The sequence below is a fragment of the Pleurodeles waltl genome, chromosome 5, assembly GCF_031143425.1.
Source record: "Pleurodeles waltl isolate 20211129_DDA chromosome 5, aPleWal1.hap1.20221129, whole genome shotgun sequence".
In the NCBI taxonomy this organism is placed as follows: Eukaryota; Metazoa; Chordata; class Amphibia; order Caudata; family Salamandridae; genus Pleurodeles; species Pleurodeles waltl.
This window is the reverse complement of record NC_090444.1, coordinates 684518862-684542208: the sequence shown is the minus strand read 5'-3', so window position 1 is coordinate 684542208 and position 23347 is coordinate 684518862. Positions and strand designations below refer to the sequence as shown.

At 45.1% G+C, this 23347-nt stretch overlaps 2 protein-coding genes across 3 annotated transcripts in view; one reads left to right on the top strand and one right to left on the bottom strand.

Annotated features, from left to right (window-relative positions):
- The window catches only part of EZR (ezrin), a 153519-nt gene extending 132639 nt beyond the window's left edge, over window positions 1–20880 (top strand). The window contains exons 13-14 of the mRNA XM_069234591.1: window positions 3569–3838; window positions 19371–20880. Coding sequence (XP_069090692.1) covers window positions 3569–3838; window positions 19371–19535 — 435 coding nt within the window. The 3' untranslated portion in view covers window positions 19536–20880. The remainder of the gene's footprint in view (window positions 1–3568; window positions 3839–19370) is intronic.
- A 334-nt stretch (window positions 20881–21214) lies between these two features.
- SYTL3 (synaptotagmin like 3) overlaps window positions 21215–23347 on the bottom strand; it is a 459450-nt gene continuing 457317 nt past the window's right edge. Inside the window, exon 16 of one of the 2 annotated variants that reach the window (XM_069234590.1) lies at window positions 21215–22615. In XM_069234590.1, coding sequence (XP_069090691.1) covers window positions 22485–22615 — 131 coding nt within the window. In that variant the 3' untranslated portion in view covers window positions 21215–22484. Of the gene's footprint in view, window positions 22643–23347 lie in introns of both variants that reach the window. The other variant, XM_069234589.1, reaches the window with a different exon arrangement.

Genomic DNA, 23347 nt, shown 5'->3' with positions numbered 1-23347 from the left:
TCATAAAGCTTCGAAAAATGTTCTACCCAAGTTCTCGGGGGAATGATCACATCAATGGAAGTGTTATTTAGTATCAGTAAAATAAGGAGCATTCACCATTTCCCCAAAAAGCCAGGTTTCATTTATTTTTGTTACAACGTGCAACTTTTGCAAGGCTTCTCTCCTGATTGCATTCTTTCTCTCAGTAATTACTAATTTGTACTTTGCCCTGCAAGCTTACAGTCTCCTTATCTCTGTGGACCTTCTTCACGGCAAAGATAAGCTCCCTATGGGCTTTTGAACACCTTGAGGCAAACCACCCCACCATTGGGGCTTTGGTGCTCTTGGCAGTCCCTCACTAGTTAAATGGGCTGAGACACTATGGCAGATTCCTTCATAGGCCTGCAAAACACAATTAGGATTAGCCTAAAAATCCAGGCATATAGTAAACTCCCTGTTCCGCTGTAAAAGATCTCTCAGGACTACCTGAGGATCCAGCAAGGCCCATTTGCGAAGAATTCCCTTATTACGATGGAAGAGGAGTGGAGGAACACTAATAGCTGCTTGATGAATCACTCCTCATATAGCAAGGGGCACTGACAACGAATAATGATCACTTAAACAATTAGATAAAATAACAAAATCTTAAGCCCTAAATCTGCAGGCTTATGGCAAAGCAGTAATATCAATTAAACTATCCTTTCCCCAGCCAAAATAAGTAACATCCCCTGAGAATCTTAGGCCTACTAGATCAATTGTAGTCAACATTGACCACTCATTCAAAATGGCATTAAGATGGTCTCCACAAGGTGTATGTTCAAATTGTGCGAAGTCCTCCAAATCACCACAGATCTGGCCGCCTATGACATTCTTGGCAATTGGACATAATAAGTGTAAAAATCCCTACCCCAAATTATGACATAATCCATCTTGAGATCACGCAGAATTTCATCCAATGCATGATCAAGGGAGACAACTATATTGATCATTGTAATCACAAAATTCAGATGATAACAATGTATCACAACAAAGGTCTCCCCCAGGTTAACTCTAAGTATCACAATCTGAAAATAAGAGGAATCAAGATACTTTTTAGTAACCGTCCAGTCAGTGGTGACCGGGATCAAGGGCGAAAACACCCTTTATGAAGGCCCCCAATGGAAGGTAAAGCCAGATTATGGATAAAAAGAAACCCATCAATGGATACTGTGTCACAAGAACAGGTCTCCTGTAAACAAACAGTGCTATAATTCTGAAAGAGTTCATGCCACTCAGCATTATTCAGTTTACTAGAGAGGCCATCAACATTCCAAAACAGACACTTACAGCCAGCCTTTGAGCCAATAGGGGTGCAAGCAAAGGCTGGTCGTGACACCACAAGGGTGTCCACAACAGTGTCCGCATGTGGAGGGTCACAACCAGGAGGGCCAACCATTTGCAAAAAAATATTGTGAACGTTATTGATCTGAAGATGCTCAGCAATCACATCCTCCACATTTGGGATAACCTGATGGCAAAAATTAAAGGCAAAACCAGCTTGCTGCTCATAGACTAAGAGGATTCAAAGACTGTATGAGGTTACCTTCAAAGAGTCCTCGATACTGCATAGCAGCTTTAATCTATTACTGAGGGATAAGGGAGGATTCATGCAATGGGCAGTTTAAAAATTATTGGGGGCCCTACACCAATTATTTCTTGGGGGGCACCTGATGCAAGTGCCTATAAAAGTATCCTAACAGAAAAAAAGTTGGGGCTAGATTTCACTATACCATTACTCACTTGTGCCAATTATCGCCTGCCACAGCTGGGTTGTGAACATTCACAACAATTGTGTCGCCTGCATAAATTTTCCTCAGCGACCCAATACTATCCATCCTCCGGACAAACACAATTTCTGTATCCAGCTGTTCGCCCAAAACATCACCTTATTCATGAGTGATCTTTGGGATTCAAATAGGCCTGGCGGCAGCATTAAATCAGATTAAGACATAGGGGCATGAAGGTGGAGGAAGGTTTATAACGGGTAAACACGCCTGACTCTGAGGGCTGTTCGCACCATGACAGGAGGGTGCAAAAAAATTAGAAGCCTTACATCCTGAGGGGTGCCAGCTATGCTTGTGTCCCTTCTAAAATGATCTGCCCTGTCTGGAATGGTAGACTCCCCCCCCCCCACTTGTGGCTCCTTCTGCAAGCCACAGGACTGAGCAGGGCCTTCAGGTAATTACACTGCTAGAGCTACAAAAGCTGCTGTGGCCGTTGTAAAGGGAGATCGGTGGTCTGACCAATAGCATTTTTAGATACACACCCTTCAACATAATTGATCATTTGAGACAGGCATGAAAAGCTTATCGCCAAGGGAGTGGGCCCTGCCTGTCCTTTAACGGGCTATGACAGGCTAAGACGGGCCTGGCTTGGCACGGGCACGTTGTGCACAGCGGAGCAACCAACTTCCCTTTATGCGCCTCCGGGTGCAGGTGAAAACAGAAGCAGCGTTATTCTGGGATGTGAAGTCCTGGCCCCCCGGCCTCACTCACAGCATCACGCGCAGCAGGGCAACCAACTTCCCTTTCAGCGCCTCCGGGTGCAGGTGATAACAGAATGCAACTACGTTATTCTGGGAAGTTAAGTCCTGGGCCATCCCGGTCTCACGCACAGCAGAGCAACCAGCTTCCCTTAATGCGCCTGCGGGTGTGGTGATGAGAGAAGGCAGCCGCGTTATTCTGAGAAGTGAAGTCCTGGGCCCATCTGCCTCACTTGCAGCATCCCATAAGCTAATTTATTCCTCAAAGTGTGTATAGAGACATATGTGATCTACAATAGTCGAAAATTGATTTTTTCAGAAATGGGACAAGGTGTAGTTGGGCTTTTTCACATTGGACAATAAAAGCTCTTGGCTGGTCCTGTGTGTGATTAATGGCCGTCAATTCACAAAAATGTCAGGGGTAGCAGAAGTGACATCACATGCCCTTTGACCTACACTTTCACTCACACAGACATACTTACACATGCACACAAAATCACACTTGCACACACTCTCTCACATAAACACATCCTCACCCTCAATCACACCCAACATACACTTACAAGAATTTTTAACTTACCTTTACCTCAACTGCCAATAAAGGGCATATTCCAGCTAATTGTACTTCATTTTCGATTACACTAATAGTGGATATTATGTTACTATTCACTATTAGTGCAATATAAATTGACAGACAGCAAAGAGCGTGGAGTTCTAACTGAAGTGACGAACTGTTGTATTCCTGGCACTGAATGTGCCACCTCTGAGGCCAGGTTCGCAAAAGCAGTGCCAGGGGTCGCAGCTGCGACCCATGGCGACCCCTAAATGTCGTCAGAAAAGACACTTTAATTCTGCTTTTCTAATTCACTAGTGCTTGTGTATATGGGAAATAATGTCGGTATTTTTCATATTTAATGTTCTTAAACAAGACCAATGTGTCCTATCTATTGAATTTATTAGGCGTTAATGCCCTTTTTATAGACACATAGTACACTGTGACAGATTTATTCAGCACCGAGTATGCAAGAACTGTGTGAGTTCAATATATACATTTGCTTCCATTTAAAGGCTAGAGAAGCCCAAGATGATCTGGTCAAAACTAGGGAGGAGCTACATATGGTGATGACTGCACCGCCCCCGCCCCCACCACCACCACCACCACCACCAGCGTATGAGCCTGTGAAGGATAACTTCCATGCCAACTTGTATGAGGATGACACAGAGTTCAACAACACCTACAGCGCAGAACTCACAAATGAAGGCATCTCAGACGACCGCAATGAGGAGGAGCGCATCACCGAGGCAGAGAAGAATGAACGCGTGCAGAGGCAGCTGATGGTAAGAATTATACATATATTTTATAGTGGTTATATGGAATTCTGTATTATATAGAAAATGCTAATATTTTATTCTCACGTGTGCAATGAGAGTTTATGAAAAGGTGCATCAGTGTACATCAAATGAGGAAAGCGGTTCGTGAAATCTTAGGGGATTTTCAATTAAAACAAGCTAACTGTGTGTTAAAAGAATACAAACCAAGGTATTATAGATGAGGACCTCACTGTGGTAGTTCTGCGGACACCACCACTGTTAGTTAACCAAAAAAACAAGCGAATTATACAGAAATACACAGAAATGTGCAGTCTAGACTAAATTTGTAAGTTGGAAGCCAAGGCTGCATTATTAACAAAGTAACTTGTAAGACAGTTTTAGAGCCAAAAAGTATGTGAAAAAGGATAAACTCCAAGGACAATGAAAAAAAAATCAATGTAAAACTACAGGTACTCAAAATGTCAAACTATAATTACAGAAATCTGATAGAACAATACGATGGGCAAAACCTAGATAGCCCGGTTCCTTGCATGCTGCAAACTAGCTCCATCAACTTTATTAAGCAAAAGGCTACCCAAGCAGTTGGCTGGTGTCACCAGGGAAAGAACAGCAGTTAGTTCGTAGCATCAGTTAAACCCATTACAGTAATATTGGTTCAGTAACACCCTTACAGATATTTCACTAATAACACACCTAGGGAAACATCAGCCAACTTTTCCTTGGAGGCCTGGGTGCAGGCTCTTCACTGTTGCAGACCGTCACAAACATCTTGGTGTTCCCTTTATGAAATATGTTATTCGCAACGCCCACAGGGGATGAGTCTTGTGAAATGCCTGGGTGGTGATGAAGGATCTAATTAGACAAAGTACTTTTTGGTGGATTCTCTTCAGGCTACAATGCCAAGTTACATGGGAGAGTAATGGGTGTTTGCTTCTGCGTGTTGTGCCCCCAGGAAAACTCCCCTATTACAGACTGGCTCATAAGCAGTTTTTTAGGGCTGATCATCTGGGTGTGTATTTTGCTTCTGCATGGTCTCAAAGGATGAGCCCTCAATAGGAAGTCGTCTTTTACCACACTGTCTTTCCCATGCATGCCCTAAATATTTCTAAAAATAAACTGAAAATGGTGCCATTGTGGAAAACAGTCCGAATGGAGTGGTGAAAGACCGATTTGCAAAGCACATTCTATCAACCTCTACCTTACATTTGTAAAACCATTCCAATTTAGAACATTGCTTCTAATTGTGAAATGCATGTAGAAGTAAATAAAGCATTGCTTAACATTACATCAAGCATCACCATTCACCATGGAATGGTCCATTCCTCCGCTAAACATTAGCAGTTTGGGAATGAGTCCTACAGCTTATCTTGGCTGCTTTGGTGGCCTAAGAGGGTTTACAGAACTGACACAAGTTTTTATTTTTCTCATGGAGATCCACCCGTTAGTAATATATTCTTGCATTCTAATAAGAGCTGTACTATGCACCTATCATTGTGTTCGATCTTTATAAGCCACTTTCCTGGTGTTAGGATCAGCATCCCTGACTGATGCGCATATATTTCCTGTGACAGCTCAGTTTATAAGTCATGACCTGACAATGTTTTGTAACTTCCTGGATTGTCAGGAGCATTGTGATAAGACAGATACTGAGCTACTGAAGTGATCTACCTTACTTTTTTCTCCCTTTGCTTCCATGGTTCAAGAGCGAGGCCCCATATTTATGGGCTTTGTGGCACAGAGCAGCGCAGCAAGTCGCCTTACTGCTGTGCCCTGCGTCACAGTTAAAGGGCAGGAATGTGCTGTGTTTATCCAATAGGGTGCATTCCTGCCCTTTCCCCCTGTGCTTGCACCCTTTTGGAAGCCTAGTGCCAACTCAGGCACCCTTGCACCAAGGGCACCAGGTGCAAGGGTGCCTGCATAGCATGCATGATTGTTTTTGTGCAGGAAGGGACACCTTCCTGTACAAACAATATCTTGAGAGGCTTTTTCCTCTTTCTATATGTGCTGCACAGTACAGCACATATAGAAGAGGAAACAACAAGGAGAAATAAACATAATAATGAAAATGTCACTTACCCAGTGTACATCTGTTCGTGGCATTGGTCGCTGCAGATTCACATGTTGTGCACAGTCCGCCATCTGGTGTTGGGTAGGAGTGTTACAACTTGTTTTTCTTCGAAGAAGTCTTTCGAGTCACGAGACCGAGGGACTCCTCCTCTTTGCTTCCATTGCGCATGGGCGTCGGCTCCATCTTAGATTGTTTTCCCCGCAGAGGGTGAGGTAGGAGTTGTGTGTGTTAGTAATAGTGCCCATGCAATGGAATGAATAAGTATGTACAAATTAAGGTTAAATAATATATATATACAAATGTACAAATGTTGAAGATAACTTCCAACGGCTACAGGCTCCTGGGGAGGCAGGTGGGCACATGTGAATCTGCAGCGACCAATGCCACGAACAGATGTACACTGGGTAAGTGACATTTACAGTTCGATGGCATCTGTTGCTGCAGATACACATGTTGTGCATAGACTAGTAAGCAGTTATCTCCCCAAAAGCGGTGGCTCAGCCTGTAGGAGTGGAAGTAGTCTGAAACAAAGTTCTCAGTACGGCTTGACCTACTGTGGCTTGTTGGGCGGATAGCACGTCTACACAGTAGTGTTTAGTAAATGTGTGAGGCGTGGACCATGTGGCTGCCTTACATATTTCGTGCATTGGAATATTTCCTAGGAATGCCATGGTAGCGCCTTTTTTTCTGGTTGAGTGTGCCCTTGGTGTAATGGGCAGTTGTCTCTTTGCTTTAAGATAGCAGGTTTGGATGCACTTAACTATCCATCTGGCTATACCTTGTTTTGATATTGGGTTTCCTGTATGAGGTTTTTGAAATGCAATAAACAGTTGTTTTGTTTTCCTAACCTCCTTTGTTCTGTCGATGTAGTACATTAGTGCTCTTTTGACATCTAATGTATGTAGTGCCCTTTCAGCTACTGAGTCTGGCTGTGGGAAGAACACTGGTAACTCTACCGTTTGATTTAAGTGGAACAGTGAAATAACCTTTGGTAGGAATTTAGGATTGGTTCTTAGTACAACCTTATTTTTGTGTATTTGGATAAAAGGTTCTTGTATTGTAAACGCCTGAATTTCACTTACTCTTCTTAGAGATGTGATGGCAATGAGAAATGCAACTTTCCAGGTTAAGAATTGTATTTCGCAAGAATGCATGGGTTCAAAAGGTGGTCCCATGAGTCTTGTCAAGACGATGTTAAGGTTCCATGAAGGAACAGGTGGTGTTCTTGGTGGTATTATTCTTCTTAGGCCCTCCATAAATGCTTTAATGACGGGTATCCTAAACAGTGAAGTTGAATGGGTAATCTGCAGGTATGCAGATATTGCTGCAAGGTGTATTTTAATGGAAGAGAAGGCTAGATTTGACTTTTGTAAGTGTAGTAAGTATCCCACTACATCTTTTGGGGATGCGTGTAATGGATGAACTTGATTATTATGGCAGTAGCAAACAAACCTTTTCCATTTGCTTGCATAGCAGTGTATAGTGGATGGTCTTCTAGCTTGTTTTATGACTTTCATACATTCTTGAGTGAGGTTTAAATGTCCGAATTCTAGGATTTCAGGAGCCAGATTGCTAGATTGAGCGATGCTGGGTTTGGATGCCTGATCTGCTGTTTGTGTTGTGTTAACAGATCTGGCCTGTTGGGTAACTTGACGTGTGGTACTACTGACAGGTCTAGTAGTGTTGTGTACCAAGGTTGTCTTGCCCATGTTGGTGCTATCAATATGAGCTTGAGTTTGTTTTGACTCAATTTGTTTACCAGATATGGAAGGAGAGGGAGAGGGGGGAAAAGCGTATGCAAATTTCCCTGACCAGTTCATCCATAGGGCATTGCCTTGAAACTGTCTGTGTGGGTACCTGGATGCGAAGTTTTGGCATTTTGCGTTCTCTTTTGTTGCAAAAAGGTCTATTTGCGGTGTACCCCAAAGTTTGAAGTAAGTGTTTAGGATTTGGGGGTGAATCTCCCATTCGTGGACCTGTTGGTGATCTCGAGAGAGATTGTCTGCTAGTTGATTTTGGATCCCTGGAATAAACTGTGCTATTAGGCGAATGTGGTTGTGAATTGCCCATTGCCATATCTTTTGTGCTAGGAGACATAGCTGTGTCGAGTGTGTTCCCCCTTGCTTGTTTAGGTAATACATTGTTGTCATGTTGTCTGTTTTGACAAGAACGTATTTGTGGGTTATGATGGGTTGAAATGCTTTTAGCGCCAGGAATACTGCTAGTAATTCGAGGTGATTTATATGCAGTTTTGTTTGATGTACGTCCCATTGTCCTTGGATGCTGTGGTGATCGAGGTGTGCTCCCCACCCTGTCATGGAAGCATCTGTTGTTATTACGTATTGTGGCACTGGGTCTTGGAACGGCCGCCCTTTGTTTAAATTTGTACTGTTCCACCATAGAAGCGAGATGTATGTTTGGCGGTCTATCAACAACAGATCTAGAAGGTGACCCTGTGCATGTGACCATTGTGATGCTAGGCACTGTTGTAAGGGCCTCATGTGCAGTCTTGCGTTTGGGACAATGGCTATGCATGAGGACATCATGCCTAGGAGTTTTAAAACCACTTTTGCCTGTATTTTTAGTGTTGGATACATGGCCTGTATGACCTTGTGAAAATTTTGAACCCTTTGTGGACTCGGAGTGGCTAATCCTTTTGTTGTGTTGATTACCGCTCCTAAGTAGTGCTGTATTTTGCACGGCACAATGTGTGATTTTTTGTAGTTGAGGGAGAACCCGAGTTTGTAGAGGGTTTGTATGACATACTCTGTGTGTTGTGAACACTTTGTTAGCGAGTTGGTCTTGATTAGCCAATCGTCTAGATACGTGTATTTGCTGCCTTCTGATGTGTGCGGCTACTAGGCATTTGGTAAATACTCTTGGTGCGGTCGTTATACCGAACGGTAAGACTTTGAATTGATAGTGTATTCCCTTGAATACAAACCTTACGTATTTCCTGTGCGAAGGGTGTATCGGTATGTGGAAATACGCGTCTTTGAGATCTAAGGTTGTCATGTAATCTTGTTGCTTTAGCAGTGGTAACACCTCCTGTAGCGTGACCATGTGAAAGTGGTCTGATTTGATGTAGGTGTTTAGTATTCTGAGATCTAAGATTGGCCTCAGTGTTTTGTCCTTTTTGGGTATTAGAAAGTACAGTGAATAGACTCCTGTGTTTATTTCTGTACATGGTACCAGTTCTATTGCTTCTTTTTGCAGTAGTGCTTGAACTTCTATTTCTAGGAGGTCTAAATGCTGTTTTGACATTTTTTGTGTTTTTGGTGGGATATTTGGAGGGATCTGTAGAAATTCTATGCAATAACCATGTTGGATAATTGCTAAGACCCAAGTGTCTGTTGTTATATCCACCCACGATTGATAAAACTGACTTAGTCTTCCCCCCACTGGTGTTATGTGGAGGGGTTGAGTGACTTGTAAGTCACTGTTTGGTTGTTGGGGTTTTGGGGCTTTGAAATGTTCCCCGGTTTCTCGGGAATTGTCCCCCTCTGTACTGGCCCCGAAAACCTCCCCTTTGGTACTGTCCCTGGTAGGTAGACGGTGTTGATTGTGCGGTGCTGGCTTGTGTGGCCTGACCCCGAAACCCCCCTCTGAAGGTTGTTTTATGGAAGGTGCCGAAAGTGCCTCTGCTTTGCGGGGAGTAGAGCGCGCCCATGGCCTTGGCTGTGTCAGTGTCCTTTTTCAGCTTCTCAATCGCCGTGTCAACCTCTGGTCCGAACAATTGTTGTTCGTTGAACGGCATATTGAGGACTGCTTGCTGTATTTCTGGTTTAAAGCCAGACGTGCGTAACCATGCGTGCCTTCTGATGGTTACTGCAGTGTTTATTGTCCTTGCAGCTGTGTCCGCTGCATCCATAGAGGAGCGTATTTGGTTATTGGAGATGTTTTGTCCCTCCTCAACCACCTGTTTTGCCTGCTTTTGAAATTCTTTGGGTAGATGCTCGATGAGATGCTGCATCTCGTCCCAATGGGTTCTGTCATAACGCGCTAGGAGCGCCTGAGAGTTTGCGATGCGCCACTGGCTTGCAGCTTGTACAGCGACTCTTTTCCCAGCTGCGTCGAATTTTCGGCTTTCCTTATCCGGGGGTGGTGCATCGCCCGATGTGTGTGAATTGGCTCTTTTGCGAGCTGCTCCTACCACGACTGAGTCTGGTGGCAGTTGAGAGGTGATAAAAGCAGGGTCTGTGGGAGGTGCTTTATATTTTTTCTCTACCCTCGGAGTGATCGCTCTACTCTTGACAATGTCTTTGAAGATTTGCTTCGCGTGCCTTAGCATTCCTGGAAGCATAGGCAGGCTTTGGTAGTTGCTATGGGTGGAGGAGAGGGTGTTAAAAAGGAAGTCATCCTCGACAGGTTCTGTGTGTAACGACACGTTGTGGAAATCTGCTGCCCTAGCTACCACCTGCGCATACGCTGTGCTGTCCTCAGGTGGTGAGGGCTTGGTAGGGTATGACTCTGGACTATTGTCTGACACTGGGGCGTCGTATAGGTCCCAAGCATCTTGGTCATCTTGGCTCATGGTGGTGTGAGCCGGTGAATGTGACGGAGTTTGTGTCGGTGATATCTGAGTTACAGGTGGAGGAGAGGGTGACGGAGTTGCTTTCTTTGCCACCTTTGCTTGTGGTGATAGTTGTTCAGTTTGGAACTCTAGTCTCCTTTTTCTCCTGATTGGTGGAAGAGTGCTAATCTTCCCTGTTCCACTCTGGATGAAGATCCTCTTTTGTGTATGGTCTACATCAGCAGTCTGTAACTCCTCTTCAAACCTGTGTTTACGCATTTGAGAGGACAATGATTGTTCCTCTGAATATGAGCCGGTAGTGGGTTCGGTTGCTGGTTGTTTTGGCACCGAAACTGTGTCTTTTTTTGTTTTCGGCTCCGAGGCGAATCTCTTCTTTTTCGGAGTCAAGCCTTCTCGGCGTCGATCATCCTCGGTGCCGCTGTCTCTGCGTCGAGCAGCGTCGGCTCCGCTTTCTCGGCGTTGATCTTTTTCGGCAACACTTTCTCGGTCCCGAGAATGTTGCGTGCCTGTGTCTCGACCCGAGTCGGACGTTCTGGGCACCAGTTCGGCCTTTTTCGGTGCCGATGGACGGTCACCTTTATGGGTTGAGCCATGGCCAGTTGGCAGTGGCGTCCCCTGGGCCTTGTCTGTTTTCTTGTGCTGTGTGCTTTTCGACGTCTTACTCACAGTTTCATCGACGTCGAATTCATCCGAGTCCGATTCATGGATGGAGAAGGCTTCCTCCTCTTCTCCTTGTTCCTCGAACTCTCGGTGTTCTGTCGGCGTGGACGCCATCTGTAATCTTCTGGCTCGACGGTCACGGAGCGTTTTTCGGGACCGGAACGCACGACAGGCCTCACAAGTTTCTTCTTTGTGCTCGGGTGACAGGCACAAGTTACAGACCAAATGTTGGTCCGTATATGGATATTTATTGTGGCATTTAGGACAGAATCGGAACGGGGTCCGTTCCATCGGTGTCTATGTTACACGCGGTCGGGCCGACCAGGCCCCGACGGGGGATCGAAATTACCCCGAAGGGCTACCGGAGCTCTTCACGATTCGGTGTCGATTCTAACTATCCCGATCCCGAGCGAAACAATACCGACGTAGTTTTTCGAAGTTTTGACTATCTTTCCGTCCCGAAACCTGGAGCGAAAAGGAACATGTCCGAACCCGAGGGCGGAAAAAAAACAATCTAAGATGGAGCCGACGCCCATGCGCAATGGAAGCAAAGAGGAGGAGTCCCTCGGTCTCGTGACTCGAAAGACTTCTTCGAAGAAAAACAACTTGTAACACTCCGACCCAACACCAGATGGCGGACTGTGCACAACATGTGTATCTGCAGCAACAGATGCCATCGAACACATATTTCTCCTTGTTATGGCTCTACTTGGGTGGCATGCCTTTTTGGCACATTCCCAGGTTCACCAGTTCTTGTAAATCTTGAAGTGTGTCAAAATCCATGGATGTTGCGTGGGAATACCCATGCAACACTCATGGAAACGCCTCTCTGGCGTGGAGTAATGTAACACAGCGATTTGCATTATGATACATTATTTGAGATTTATGAAGCCACTCAGGGCCATGCAAGGTGGCCTTGCCTGGCTTCACAAATCTCACTTGAGGTTATAGTTGCTCTTGCACCAATTTACATGGTGTGAGAGCAATGCAAACCAGGCCATAAATATGTCCCTGAGTATCAGGAGTATCTATTTTACCAGATTTGGAGCATACAGGTGCAGTGATGCGCTCATTTAGCAAGCAGGTAAACAGTATGATTGAGGCGATCAGCTGTTCTTGCTGAAGTGGTGGTTTTGCCATAGCCTTTCAGGGGATACAATGTTTTCATGATTCTAGTGCCAATATAGCACTGTCTCACATGCAAATATTATTTCTTTCAACAGTTTTGAAGCCTCAGATTGCGGGGCATTTAAAAAAAAGGATCATTTATATATTCCTATGAAAAATGACCTTGACTTGAAACTTCCAATTATTGCATCAGCTTTACTTCCAAATTACTCACTTTCCATCCTGTATGTGCCTTCTCTTTTTTACCACAGACTACTCTAAATCACATGTATGTTCGCCTTAATCTCTATGATTGTATTTCTGCAAATTGCCTGAACGTAGTTTCAAAGATCACATCTATCCTTCAAAAGTCATATCCCTGCAATTTAACAAAACTAGTTTCAAATTAATACCACCAGCCATTTGCATAAATTCTTATACCCACTCTCCCCATAAATATCACACCTATCTCTGACTATCCTAATGTGCCACATTGAAACTAGAGTAAATGTATGGAAAGGCTTCCGTAGGAGAACAAGACTAGTCCCAATAGCCACTGAACAATTCACAAACCTCGAGTTTTGGAGTAGTGAACTGCCCAGCCTAAAGCATTTGAATTATTTGCAAAGGGTAGTAAGTGCAATATAAATGCAATTACAATACCTTACAATATAAAACTGATCTGGCTGAATCTAAATTCTGATAGAGACTTCTAGTTGCAGATTCCTTACCTTAGAATTTTCCCCCAGGAGTCAGACTGGATCCAGAGATTTTTCTTCGAGCAATACCCTTGCACATCGTTAGGTGTCGTCGGTCGACTACACAGACATCGTTGGCATTGTAGTCGCCGTGATGATGTCGGGAGTAGTACATAGACACCGCCTCAGCACAATGACGTCAGTTCTTTTCTTTCAGCGCCACACGCTGATCCGGAGAGAGCTAACCTAGGCCATTTTTTGACTGACTTTGACTCGTTTGTCAAGTTTTTTGTGAAGTTTTTGGTGCGTCGAGGGATGTCCTCGAAGACCGGCTTCAAACCTTGTAAAGACTGTCACCGTATGATGTCGGTGACAGATCTGCATCGGGTCTGTTTGTGGTGCCTGCAGCGTGACCACGACCCGAAGTCATGCTCCGAGTGCCGGGCCATGCACCGAAGGCCTTGAAGGAGCGTTCCCTCAAGCTTATGGCGGCCTGGCACTTGACTCTGCATCAGTCTCGGTCTCGCTCAAGAGGAGGGTCTTGAGATCGTTCGTGGAGCCACCACCACTCGTCCTCCTCGAAGTCGTCGGGTCAAGCTAAGAAGAAGAAGAACCCGAAGAAATCTTGTCATCCTTCGACTTCACCCCATCGCTCGGCTAATGCGACGCGGGAGGAGCACCGACAGTCTAGGCCTCTGTCCTCTGTCCTCGGAGCCTGCTTTTGGGTCCGCTCCGCGCCTCCGCGTGTTTCCACGAGCCAAGGCGACCCCTCCCCAATTACAGTCATTTTATGAGCCCATGCGCCTCATTTTTGGGCAGATCGACCCCGCTACGGTGCCTTTGGGCTCAGGGGGTTCGGTTGGAGAGCCTTTGGGTTCCGCACTGACAGCTTCGCCCACCGAAATCCCCTCCGGATCTGCTGTCTGACCCATACCGACACCAGTAGTACCATCAAGATCTTCCCCAGCGCCGGTTTGAATGTCGACGCTCCCGACATCCATGGTGCCTACTATTGATGTCGACCCGATCCCCTACGACTTGGAACGCATCGACCCACGCCACCTCTTTCTGCGATGGGTCCTGTTCACCCCACATTGGATTCTGATCCTTGTTCTTATGGGTTTGAATTCGGGGAAGGATTTGATGGGTCCCTGGACCCTTATGAATACCAGGATGATCCTAACATTGACTGGGCACAGGAATTGGGAGAGGCCAGTTGTCTGGATACCTCCAGACTCTGGCATGCTGTCTCCTCCTACCGTGGCTAGGACGGAGGGAACTACTTATTCTATGGTAGTCAGTAGGGCGACTGAGGTCCTCGGCCTTGAGCTGCCTACTGTCCAGGTGAGGTCTAATCTCCTGATGGAGGTGCTTCAATCAGGGGCTTCCACCTCTGAGCCTCTTCTTCCATTCAATAAAGCCCTCACCGATGTCCTTTTGGGTGCTTGGTCCAGACCCAACACTGGGGCTCCTGTGAACAGGACAATGACACGCTGCCATTGACCCACCCCGAATGACCCTAAATTCCTGTCCCAGCACCCCACACCTGAGAGCCTTGTTATCCAGGCATCCTCATCCTCTGGTGCATTCCCTTCCGCACCTCAGGATAGGGAATCAAAAATTCTGGAACAAATTGGGAAGAAGATATTTTTTTCTCAGTCTAGCACTGCGGTCAGTGAACACTGCATGCCTTTAGGGCCGTTATACTCACTCTCTATGGGATACGGTCATGCAAGTTTTGCCGCAGATACCAGAGGAGGCCCGTGCTATAGTCTCCCAAGCTGTTACCAATGGGAGAGATGCGGCAAAGGTCACTATCCGATGTGGGCTGGACACAACCGACTCTCTGGGTAGATCGGTTGCCACAACAATAGCCTTGAGGCACCACGCCTGGTTACGAACATCTGGTTTCTCAGTGGATGTCCAACAGATCCTTATGGACATGCCCTTTGATGGGTCTTTTTTTTTTGGGAGACAAGGTGAACTCGGCGCTCGAGAGCCTCAAGGACTCCCGGGCTATGGCTCGGTCCCTCGTCTTTTCCACTGCCCCTGTTCCCCAACAGTCAGCCTTTCCCTCCTTTCGTAGCCATGGAAGGGGCTCCCTGTCACATCCCTTTCCCAGCCACCGTGCCTCCCATGGTTTTCAGCCGCTGCGTGGCCAGGGACACAGAATCCCACGTGGTCATGGGACAGGGAACTAGAGGTCTGCCCAGTCCACCCCTGCCCCTGTTGCAGCCTCCAAACCCTACCTAGTCCGTTCCCCCCACTCAAGACCAGTTGGCGGCAGGATTCGCCATCACCTGCCCCACTGGAAATCCATCACTACAGACTGGTGGGTTTGCGATGGTTCAGAGGGGCTACCCCCTCCCCTTCAAATCTGCCCCACCAGCCATGCCTCCATCATTCAGCCATATACTGGAGGATCATTTGGCACTTCTACGCCAGGAAGTCACTGCTCTCTTGGTCAAGGGATCAATGGAGAGGGTCCCTGCACCATAAGTAGGTTGTGGTTGTTATTCCCGCTACTTTCTGGTGCCCAAAAAAGACAAGGGCTTATGTCCTTTCCTAGAACTTTCTGGCTCTCAATCTCTTCCTCAAGAAGGAGAAATTCAAAATGCTCACCCTGGCTCAGGTCCTGTCTGCCTTGGTCCGCAGAGACTGGATGGTAGCGTTGGACGCCTATTTCCATATTCCCAACCTGCCTGCCTAAAGACTTTACCTATGATTCCTGGTAGGTCATGAGCACTTTCAATTTACCATGCCCCCCTTCGGCATTGCCAGCAGTCCCTCGGGTGTTCACAAAAGTGATGGCGGTGGTTGCAGCTCGTCTGCGCAGATTGGTGGTTTCAGCCTTCCCCTACCTCGACGACTGGCTGTTGAAGGCGGCCTCCCCCCAAAAATTCATCTCCCACCTTCATACTATGGCGAACCTCCTGCACATGTTGGAGTTCACAATAAACGTGCCAAAGTCACACCTGACTCCCTCTCAGATGCTCCCTTTCATTGGAGCTGTTCTGGACACAGTGCAGTTTTGGGCCTATCCTCCCGAAAAGCGAGTCCAGGATATTCAGGTTATGATTCCAATCTGTCAGCCTCTATCTTGGGTTTCGGTGAGACTGACTCTGAGGCTGCTGGGCCTCAGAGCCTCCTGCATCCTGCTAGTGACACATGCCAGATGGCATATGCGAGCTCTGTCTGCAGTGGGACTGGAAGTTCCAGTGGGCGCAGTATCAGGAGAATCTCTCCGACATGGTCCAGATCTCAGAGGGGACTGCGAAAGACCTGCATTGGTGGCTTTCGAATCAGCATTGGGTCAACAGCCGATCCCTCTCCCTTCCCCAACCAGATCTATCCATAGTGACAGACATGTAACTTCTGGGATGGGGCGGCCACATGTAAGAGGTGAAGATCAGAGGCCTCTGATCTCCGGCGGAGTCTGGACTCCATATCATTCTTCTGGAGATCCGGGTGATCAGACTTGCGTTGAAAGCATTTCTTTCCTCTCTCAAAGGGAAAATGGTGCAAGTGTTCACAGACAACACTACCGCCATGTGGTACTGCAACAAACGGGACGGAGTAAGGACCTAGACAAGAGCTGCTGCGCCTCTGGACATGCCTGGTACATCAGGACATCACCCTGGTGCTTCAACATCTGGCAGGCTCTCTGAACGCCAGAGCAGATTAACTCAGCCGTCGATGCATAGCTGACCATGAATGGCATCTCCATCCGGAGGTGGCGCAAGGACTCTTTCAGCCGTGGGGAGAGCCTTGGTTAGATCTGTTCACCTCTGCAGAGAATGTCAGCTGTTTTGCGTGTTGGAGTTTCCGAGGTGGCACTCGCTCAGGACGCTTTTAGCCTCGAGTGGACCTCTGGCCTCCTTTCCGCCTATACCCCTTCTGTCTAGAGTTCTCAAGAAGATCAGAACGACCAGGACCAAGTAATCTTGGTGGCTCCGGACTGGGCACGGAGAGTATGGAATCCAGAGCTACTGAGCATGGCCACCGATCCTCTACTCAGACTGCCCCTTCGGGAGGATCTTCTGTTGCAGCAACAGGGGATGGTTCTCCACCCGAACCTGTCCAATCTCCACCTTCATGCATGAAGATTGTGCGGTGGCAGTTGACAGCTTTTGACCTTCCACCCGAAGTCTGTGATGTATTCTTGGCAGCCATGCGTCCCTCCACCAAAACGGTATATGCCTGTCGTAAATTTGTGGCATGATGTACCAACAAATCTGTTGATCTCCTATCTGCTTTTCTTTATGAGGTTCTTTTGTACATTCTTTCTTTGGCCCAGCAGGGCTCTGCTTTGGGCACCCTTAAAGGCTATTTATTGGCTATCTCAGCCTTTCTTAGGTTACCTGATCATCGATCACTCTTTAAGTCTCCTATTGTTAGTAGATTCCTTAAGGGCCTCACCCATTTGTTTCCTCCCACGCCGTTTACCATGCCTCAGTGGGACTTAATCTTGTCCTTACTTACTTATTGTGTTCCCCCTTTGAGCCAATGCACAATTGTCCTTTGTGACTCCTTACATTCAAAACTGTTTTTCTTGTTGCCATCACTTCTTCTCACAGGGAGAGTGAGCTTCACGCTCTATCGTCTAAGCCCCCATTTTTGTCTGTGCAACCTGACAAAGTGGTGTTATGCACTAAGGCTTCATTCCTTCCCAAAGTCGTTACACATTTTCATGTAGGCCAATCCATCACTTTGCCTACTTTTTACGCACCAGCACATCCTTCTCATGAGGAGACTGCACCGCCGGGATCCAAAAAGGGCGTTGGCATTCTGTCTCAATCGTACTAAAGATTTCCAGGTTGACAATCAACCTTTTGTTAAATATGTGGGTGCGAAGAAAAAGAAGGCAGAGCAAAAACGTTTCATCTCTCGATGGGTCCTTCTCTGCATCAAGATGTGCAGTGCTTTGGCAAAGAAGCAACCCCCGAGGGCTTGCGTGCTCGTTCCACCAGATCAACTGCTGCTTTCACACCGTTAGCACGTAGAGTTCGGGTCCTGGATATCTGCCAGGCAGCTACGTAGGCAACCCTGCACACTTTTAATAAACATTACTGTCTGGACAGTCAGGTCCGTAGGTATGGCTACTTTGGTTGTTCTGTCCTGCAGGACTTTCTAGTAAAATCTTGGTTCGCAGTCCACCACCGAGAAGGGCATTGCTTGGGTATCTATTCTAAGGTAAAAAATCTGCAACTACAAGTCTCTATCAGATGTACAAGTTGCTTACCTTCAGCAACAATATATCTGGTAGAGACATATTCTAGTTGCAGATTCCTTACCGACCCATCCATCCTCCACGCTTGCGAACTGATTTCTAGGGACAGGACTTCCTCATTCAGGGCCTTAGCTCTGGTGCACCAATTTCAGTGTTCTTTGCGGCTCTACACTTTGGTGTGGAACATCGTGAAAAGAAACTGACATCACTGCGCTGAGGCAGCGTCTATGTACTACTCCTGACATCATCACGGCGACTACGAGGCCAACAACACCGGCGGAGTCGACCTACGCCACCTAACGACGCTCAAGGGTATTGCTCGAAGAAATATCTCCGGATCCAGTCTGACGCCTGTGGGAAAATTCTAAGGTAAGGAATCTGCAACTAGAATTTGTCTCTACCAGATATATTGTTACCAAAGGTGAGTAACTTGTACATTAATACCATAACACTTAGTGGTCATGTAGTAGACTAGATAATACTGGCTGATTAATAGTTCCCTTATACTGCTTGACCCTTTTACACTCACAAATGAGAATACTGAGATGACCATGTCTATCGCCCAGTAGAGCATCACTCTGCAACAAGAAACAACCCATAACTAACTGAACCGGCACGGTATACTAAAAAAAACAGTCCACCACTGCTGGTCCGACAAGCTACAAGGTTTGGCCCCTTTCTTGACATCTCACAATGACCATCAAATATGGGATGTTGTCAACCAAGTCTATTCCAACAGGTCTCTCCACTATTTTTTACTCCAAGCGCTATACCTGCTCAGGACTTTAACAAAATATAAAAAAATGGAGAACTCAGTAAAGTAACAAATAAACTGAACTATGATCATAAAAAATACCATGAAGGGAAGTGCAGAGCTGCTAAAGGCTGCCAGCTTACTGACCCCTATAAACAAAACACCTGTCTCTCACACTTCTTCATTTGTCACACTGCTAAGAGCTGCATCCCAAGATAACCGCACCTTGGTGGTCATCACATACAACATGGAAACACTTCCCAAATAGATCAAAACAAAAACAACACACTCTCACCGCACACCCCACATGATGTAGTATGCTACTCATGTAGGCAAGTGCTTCAGTACCCCACATAGTGGTAGTAAGTGGTACATAAATGTTGCAGGCAAATAAATGTGGAATGTGGATTGCAAAATGCTGATGACCTTATTGCCTTTTAACTACTGACATGAATGTCCTGACCATCTTTCACACTTTGCTTTGCAGGCTTTGACTTCTGAGCTGTCACAGGCCAGAGATGAGACCAAGAAGACTCACAACGACATCCTCCACACTCAAAACATGCAAGCGGGACGTGACAAATACAAGACACTGAGGCAGATCAGACAGGGAAATACTAAGCAAAGAATCGATGAGTTTGAAGCCATGTAAATTTGCCATGAAAGCAAGAGTCATGTGGAAGGTGGAACTTAACATGTGGACTTTGAGCGGTCATTGAATGAGTCTTTTTCTTGCCCAGCCTTCACTGTTCCCCAAACCTTACTTCTGCTCCTCTCCGGTCCCACCTTTCTTTACCCTGTTCCGGTTTTGTGATAACGCCACATTCTCTGTTAAGTTTGCCCTTTCGAAACGGTGTATATTCATTTGACTCTTCCGTTCATGTCTTAGTGCCAAAAGGCCTTATTTTATTCAAAGAGTAAAAGGAATTTATACTATCTATATTTGCAAGCACGATTTGTAAGTGTGTTCAAACTTTAGTTGCAAAGTCGTCGCGCAGGCGAATATGCCGGTGAATGATTTAAATAATACCGTTCACAGTGATAAAGTTAAATAAAGTACTTCCGGGCCACATATTGTGCCATACCTAGAGGTAAACCTTCATGACAGTGTACATCCAGCAGACTAATCAGATCTGTCAGAGCATTGATTTCCGGTGCACAAGATGAGCATGCTTGGGGGCGTGCTGGGTTCTTAAGAAAAACACCGGAAGTGCTTAAAGGGAGCTTGTTGGTCAATGCATTAAAACCGGGCCTGGATTTTGTTGCTACTCTCCATGATAGTGAACTTCCTGCGGTGATCACTCAGAACTTACCTGAGTTTCTTTGTCACACCTTATTTGCAGTACTAAGCTAGGTGTATATTCTGTCAGCCTCCCAGACACGTTATGTGTAATATATGCCAGTATAATCACTGATCAGGTAGACAATGTAGTATTTATGTATAAATATGAGTGATATAAATGGGTTATTACACTAGAAAAAGGGAACTGCTGTTTGCTTTGTATATTTTGACATATTTACAGATTAATATTAAATAAATTTACCGCTGTAAAAATTTATTGCGTAATACATTAGTATGGTGTACTGCAGAAGCAGTATTTGGCAAAGATTACTTCTATAAAAATGAAAACTTGTAAAGATGATCTGTTTTTTTACAATACTTTTAAAGGAAATGTAATACTTGCGTGGAGTTCTATACTCGCATCAGCTGATTTTTTTCTAGCAATTTTTTAAGCAATGTTTATTAACATTTCAGACTCAAAGCATGAAGGGACTGTTTAACCCTGTGTGTATAGCTTTTTCTGCTTTCTGTTCTAGGAAACAAGTTTCTTTGGATTAATTTCAATTTTTCTAAACCTTTTTAAATCACTTTAGCAGAGTCTGATGGTGTCAGCTCCATCCTGAACAACTTCTATGCTACTTTATGAAAAAACACCCTTCATGTTGAGCAATCCTTTGCAAAACCTTACATAAATAAAACTGTTGTAAGGAAACCATTCTGCATCTGAAGTGTAATTTCGAGCTGTTATTTCATGTAGTTTTTGCAAAGTTTCAGGAACATACTTTTCCTCGTGCTTCTGAAATCTAGGGCAGTCCTGGATCCCTGCCTCCATCCAGCCTTTGGCAATACAATTACCTTTCCTTTACAGGATTACAGTTCATTTTGGTTTATTAGACCATATCTTTGTATATTCAGCGACCTTTATAAGTGTTTTAACAGTGTGTGCTTGTTGACATTCGCTGTAGAGTTACCAATATGGTCTAGCTTTGCAGCCATAGGAGTGTGGTGTATCCATGGAAAAGAAACACATCAGGAGACCTTATTTTCTTAATATGTGTATTATGACAATATAAACAACGTTATATCATTAATATAGTGCTTTCTATAAGAGACTTGCATCTTGAAGACGCTGTAAATGTACTAGATCACCTTGTTGTTTCCAGTTCAGTGCGACTGTTGTTGGACCACTTAAGGCTGAACAGCAATAGATTACATTACTAAAAGTCAGATACATTCCTTTACATAAGCACGGGGTGATTACATGATTTATGCAAAATTGCAGGATATTGAGCCGACGAGGGGATTGAACCTGGTTCCTCAGTTCCAAACAAGGCAACTAAGGCTGTTAGGCCACATTTCCTCCTCAAGCCTTCTGGACTATTGCAACCACTCTTGACATTGAGATATTGTTCTAAGTTGGATGCTCTTTGGTATAACAGTGTGAAAGCTCCAGCCTCTGCTTGTGCCTTGATTCGTTGGGTGCGAAATGTGTTGAGGAAATAGTTCCAGGGGCTATAAGTTGCCTTAACTATAGTAAATGTTTCATATATGCCCCATATTACAGGTCATATTTTTTCACATTTACTCGCAATCTCATTAACAACATTAATAGTCTGCTCATTTGAGAGTTCTGAAGAATTAAAGTTTAATCTTGACCCCCTGTAATGAGGAAAAGAATCCCTGGCAAACTTCCTTTAGCACCCTCTTGTACATTATCAGATGTGGACTTGTAAATAACAGCAACCCTTTCATTAGAAAGATTACAGACTTTAGCTAATCCTTACAGCCATGGGACAGAATCAATTTTTACTTATTAGAAGCTTGAACGGAGAAGGGTGCCGAGCAGGTCATGCTGGACGTGCAAGGAGAAATAATTTCAATTATAATATTGGGATTCTTTTGTTTTTGATAAATGTAATCAGTGTAAAAGCTTTCTTAATGCTATACCATTTCACGATGCTTACGTTTTGAAGATCTTTACAGTGCGAAGGCACACTTAACATAAGTAAAGTATAATCGACATAATACTGTTGCAAAGTACACCTGTTCTCAAAGTTACATTTTCAAGAGAAAAGCAACACAAATGATTATATTTGTAGGTCGTACTGCTAGTGCACTCACTTTTTAATTAAGCGGTGGTAACAGTTTCTTTCACGGTGAAGTACATTTGCAAATAAACATTAGATCCATCCCTTCGTCGGTGTGTTTACTTGGGAATGGAGCCCATCTGGAGTTTTCCACTGCTGTGATCATTCACCGGTGTGTTTGCTCTGTTCATACCGTGTCACAGAAGCAAAAACTTGATTTCCATTGTTGGCTTCAGAGCTTAGAGGCTCTAACATTGGAAGTTAGTGTGAGGGTGTCTTCGATCCATTGGTTTGGCCTTCTCAGTATCCTCTGCCAGAACATGTTTGTTTGGGAGCAGGAGTCGGGCATGCTGGATGGATCACCTGAAAAGGTGCAGAGAGAAGCAGGAGCTGAGTGAATGTTCAAAAAGACAAACTGATCATTACAAGAAATAAATGTGAATTCAGAGACAATTGTTGTTTCATGTTACTATTAGGCAGAGTCAATTATTTTATTCCAAGACAAAGAATATGTGTTTCAAGAATGCTTAACTGTGGTCTTTAGAAGATAGCACAAAAATACATTTTGATTGCACATTCATCTCTTTTTTAATCCGATCTGTTAAAATGAGCCTTTTTTTTGGCTATTTTTTTTTAATTATTTTTTGCTCCGAGTTACAGCAGGGGATTTGCTTACTTAGCACCTAATACAAAATACGTACGTCTCACCCCCCACCCCCAGTATGTCATTCCTATCTAAATACTCCGCACTGGCACACTCCATGCCCTGACTGCATCTATCCTACGCATGCCTCTACCACCTTTCTAATGCTGTAAGATTGACTAACTCTTGGGCTGAATACTGTCTTCCACTCAGCCCGTGCCATTATGATCACCCTTGTGTTTCACTGTGATGCCCCTTCTCACACTGTGATTCAAAATAGAGAGACATACCACCAGGAATGTTTAAGGCTCCTATCAGACACCCGTAACTACAAAGTTCTAACAGCAGATCCCACCAGGGAAATCATCATTCTGGTGGAGGAGGCAGTTGCTCATGGGTGGATTACGGAAAAAGAAGGGTCATACTTAGGTAATAACAAACCATTGGCCCCC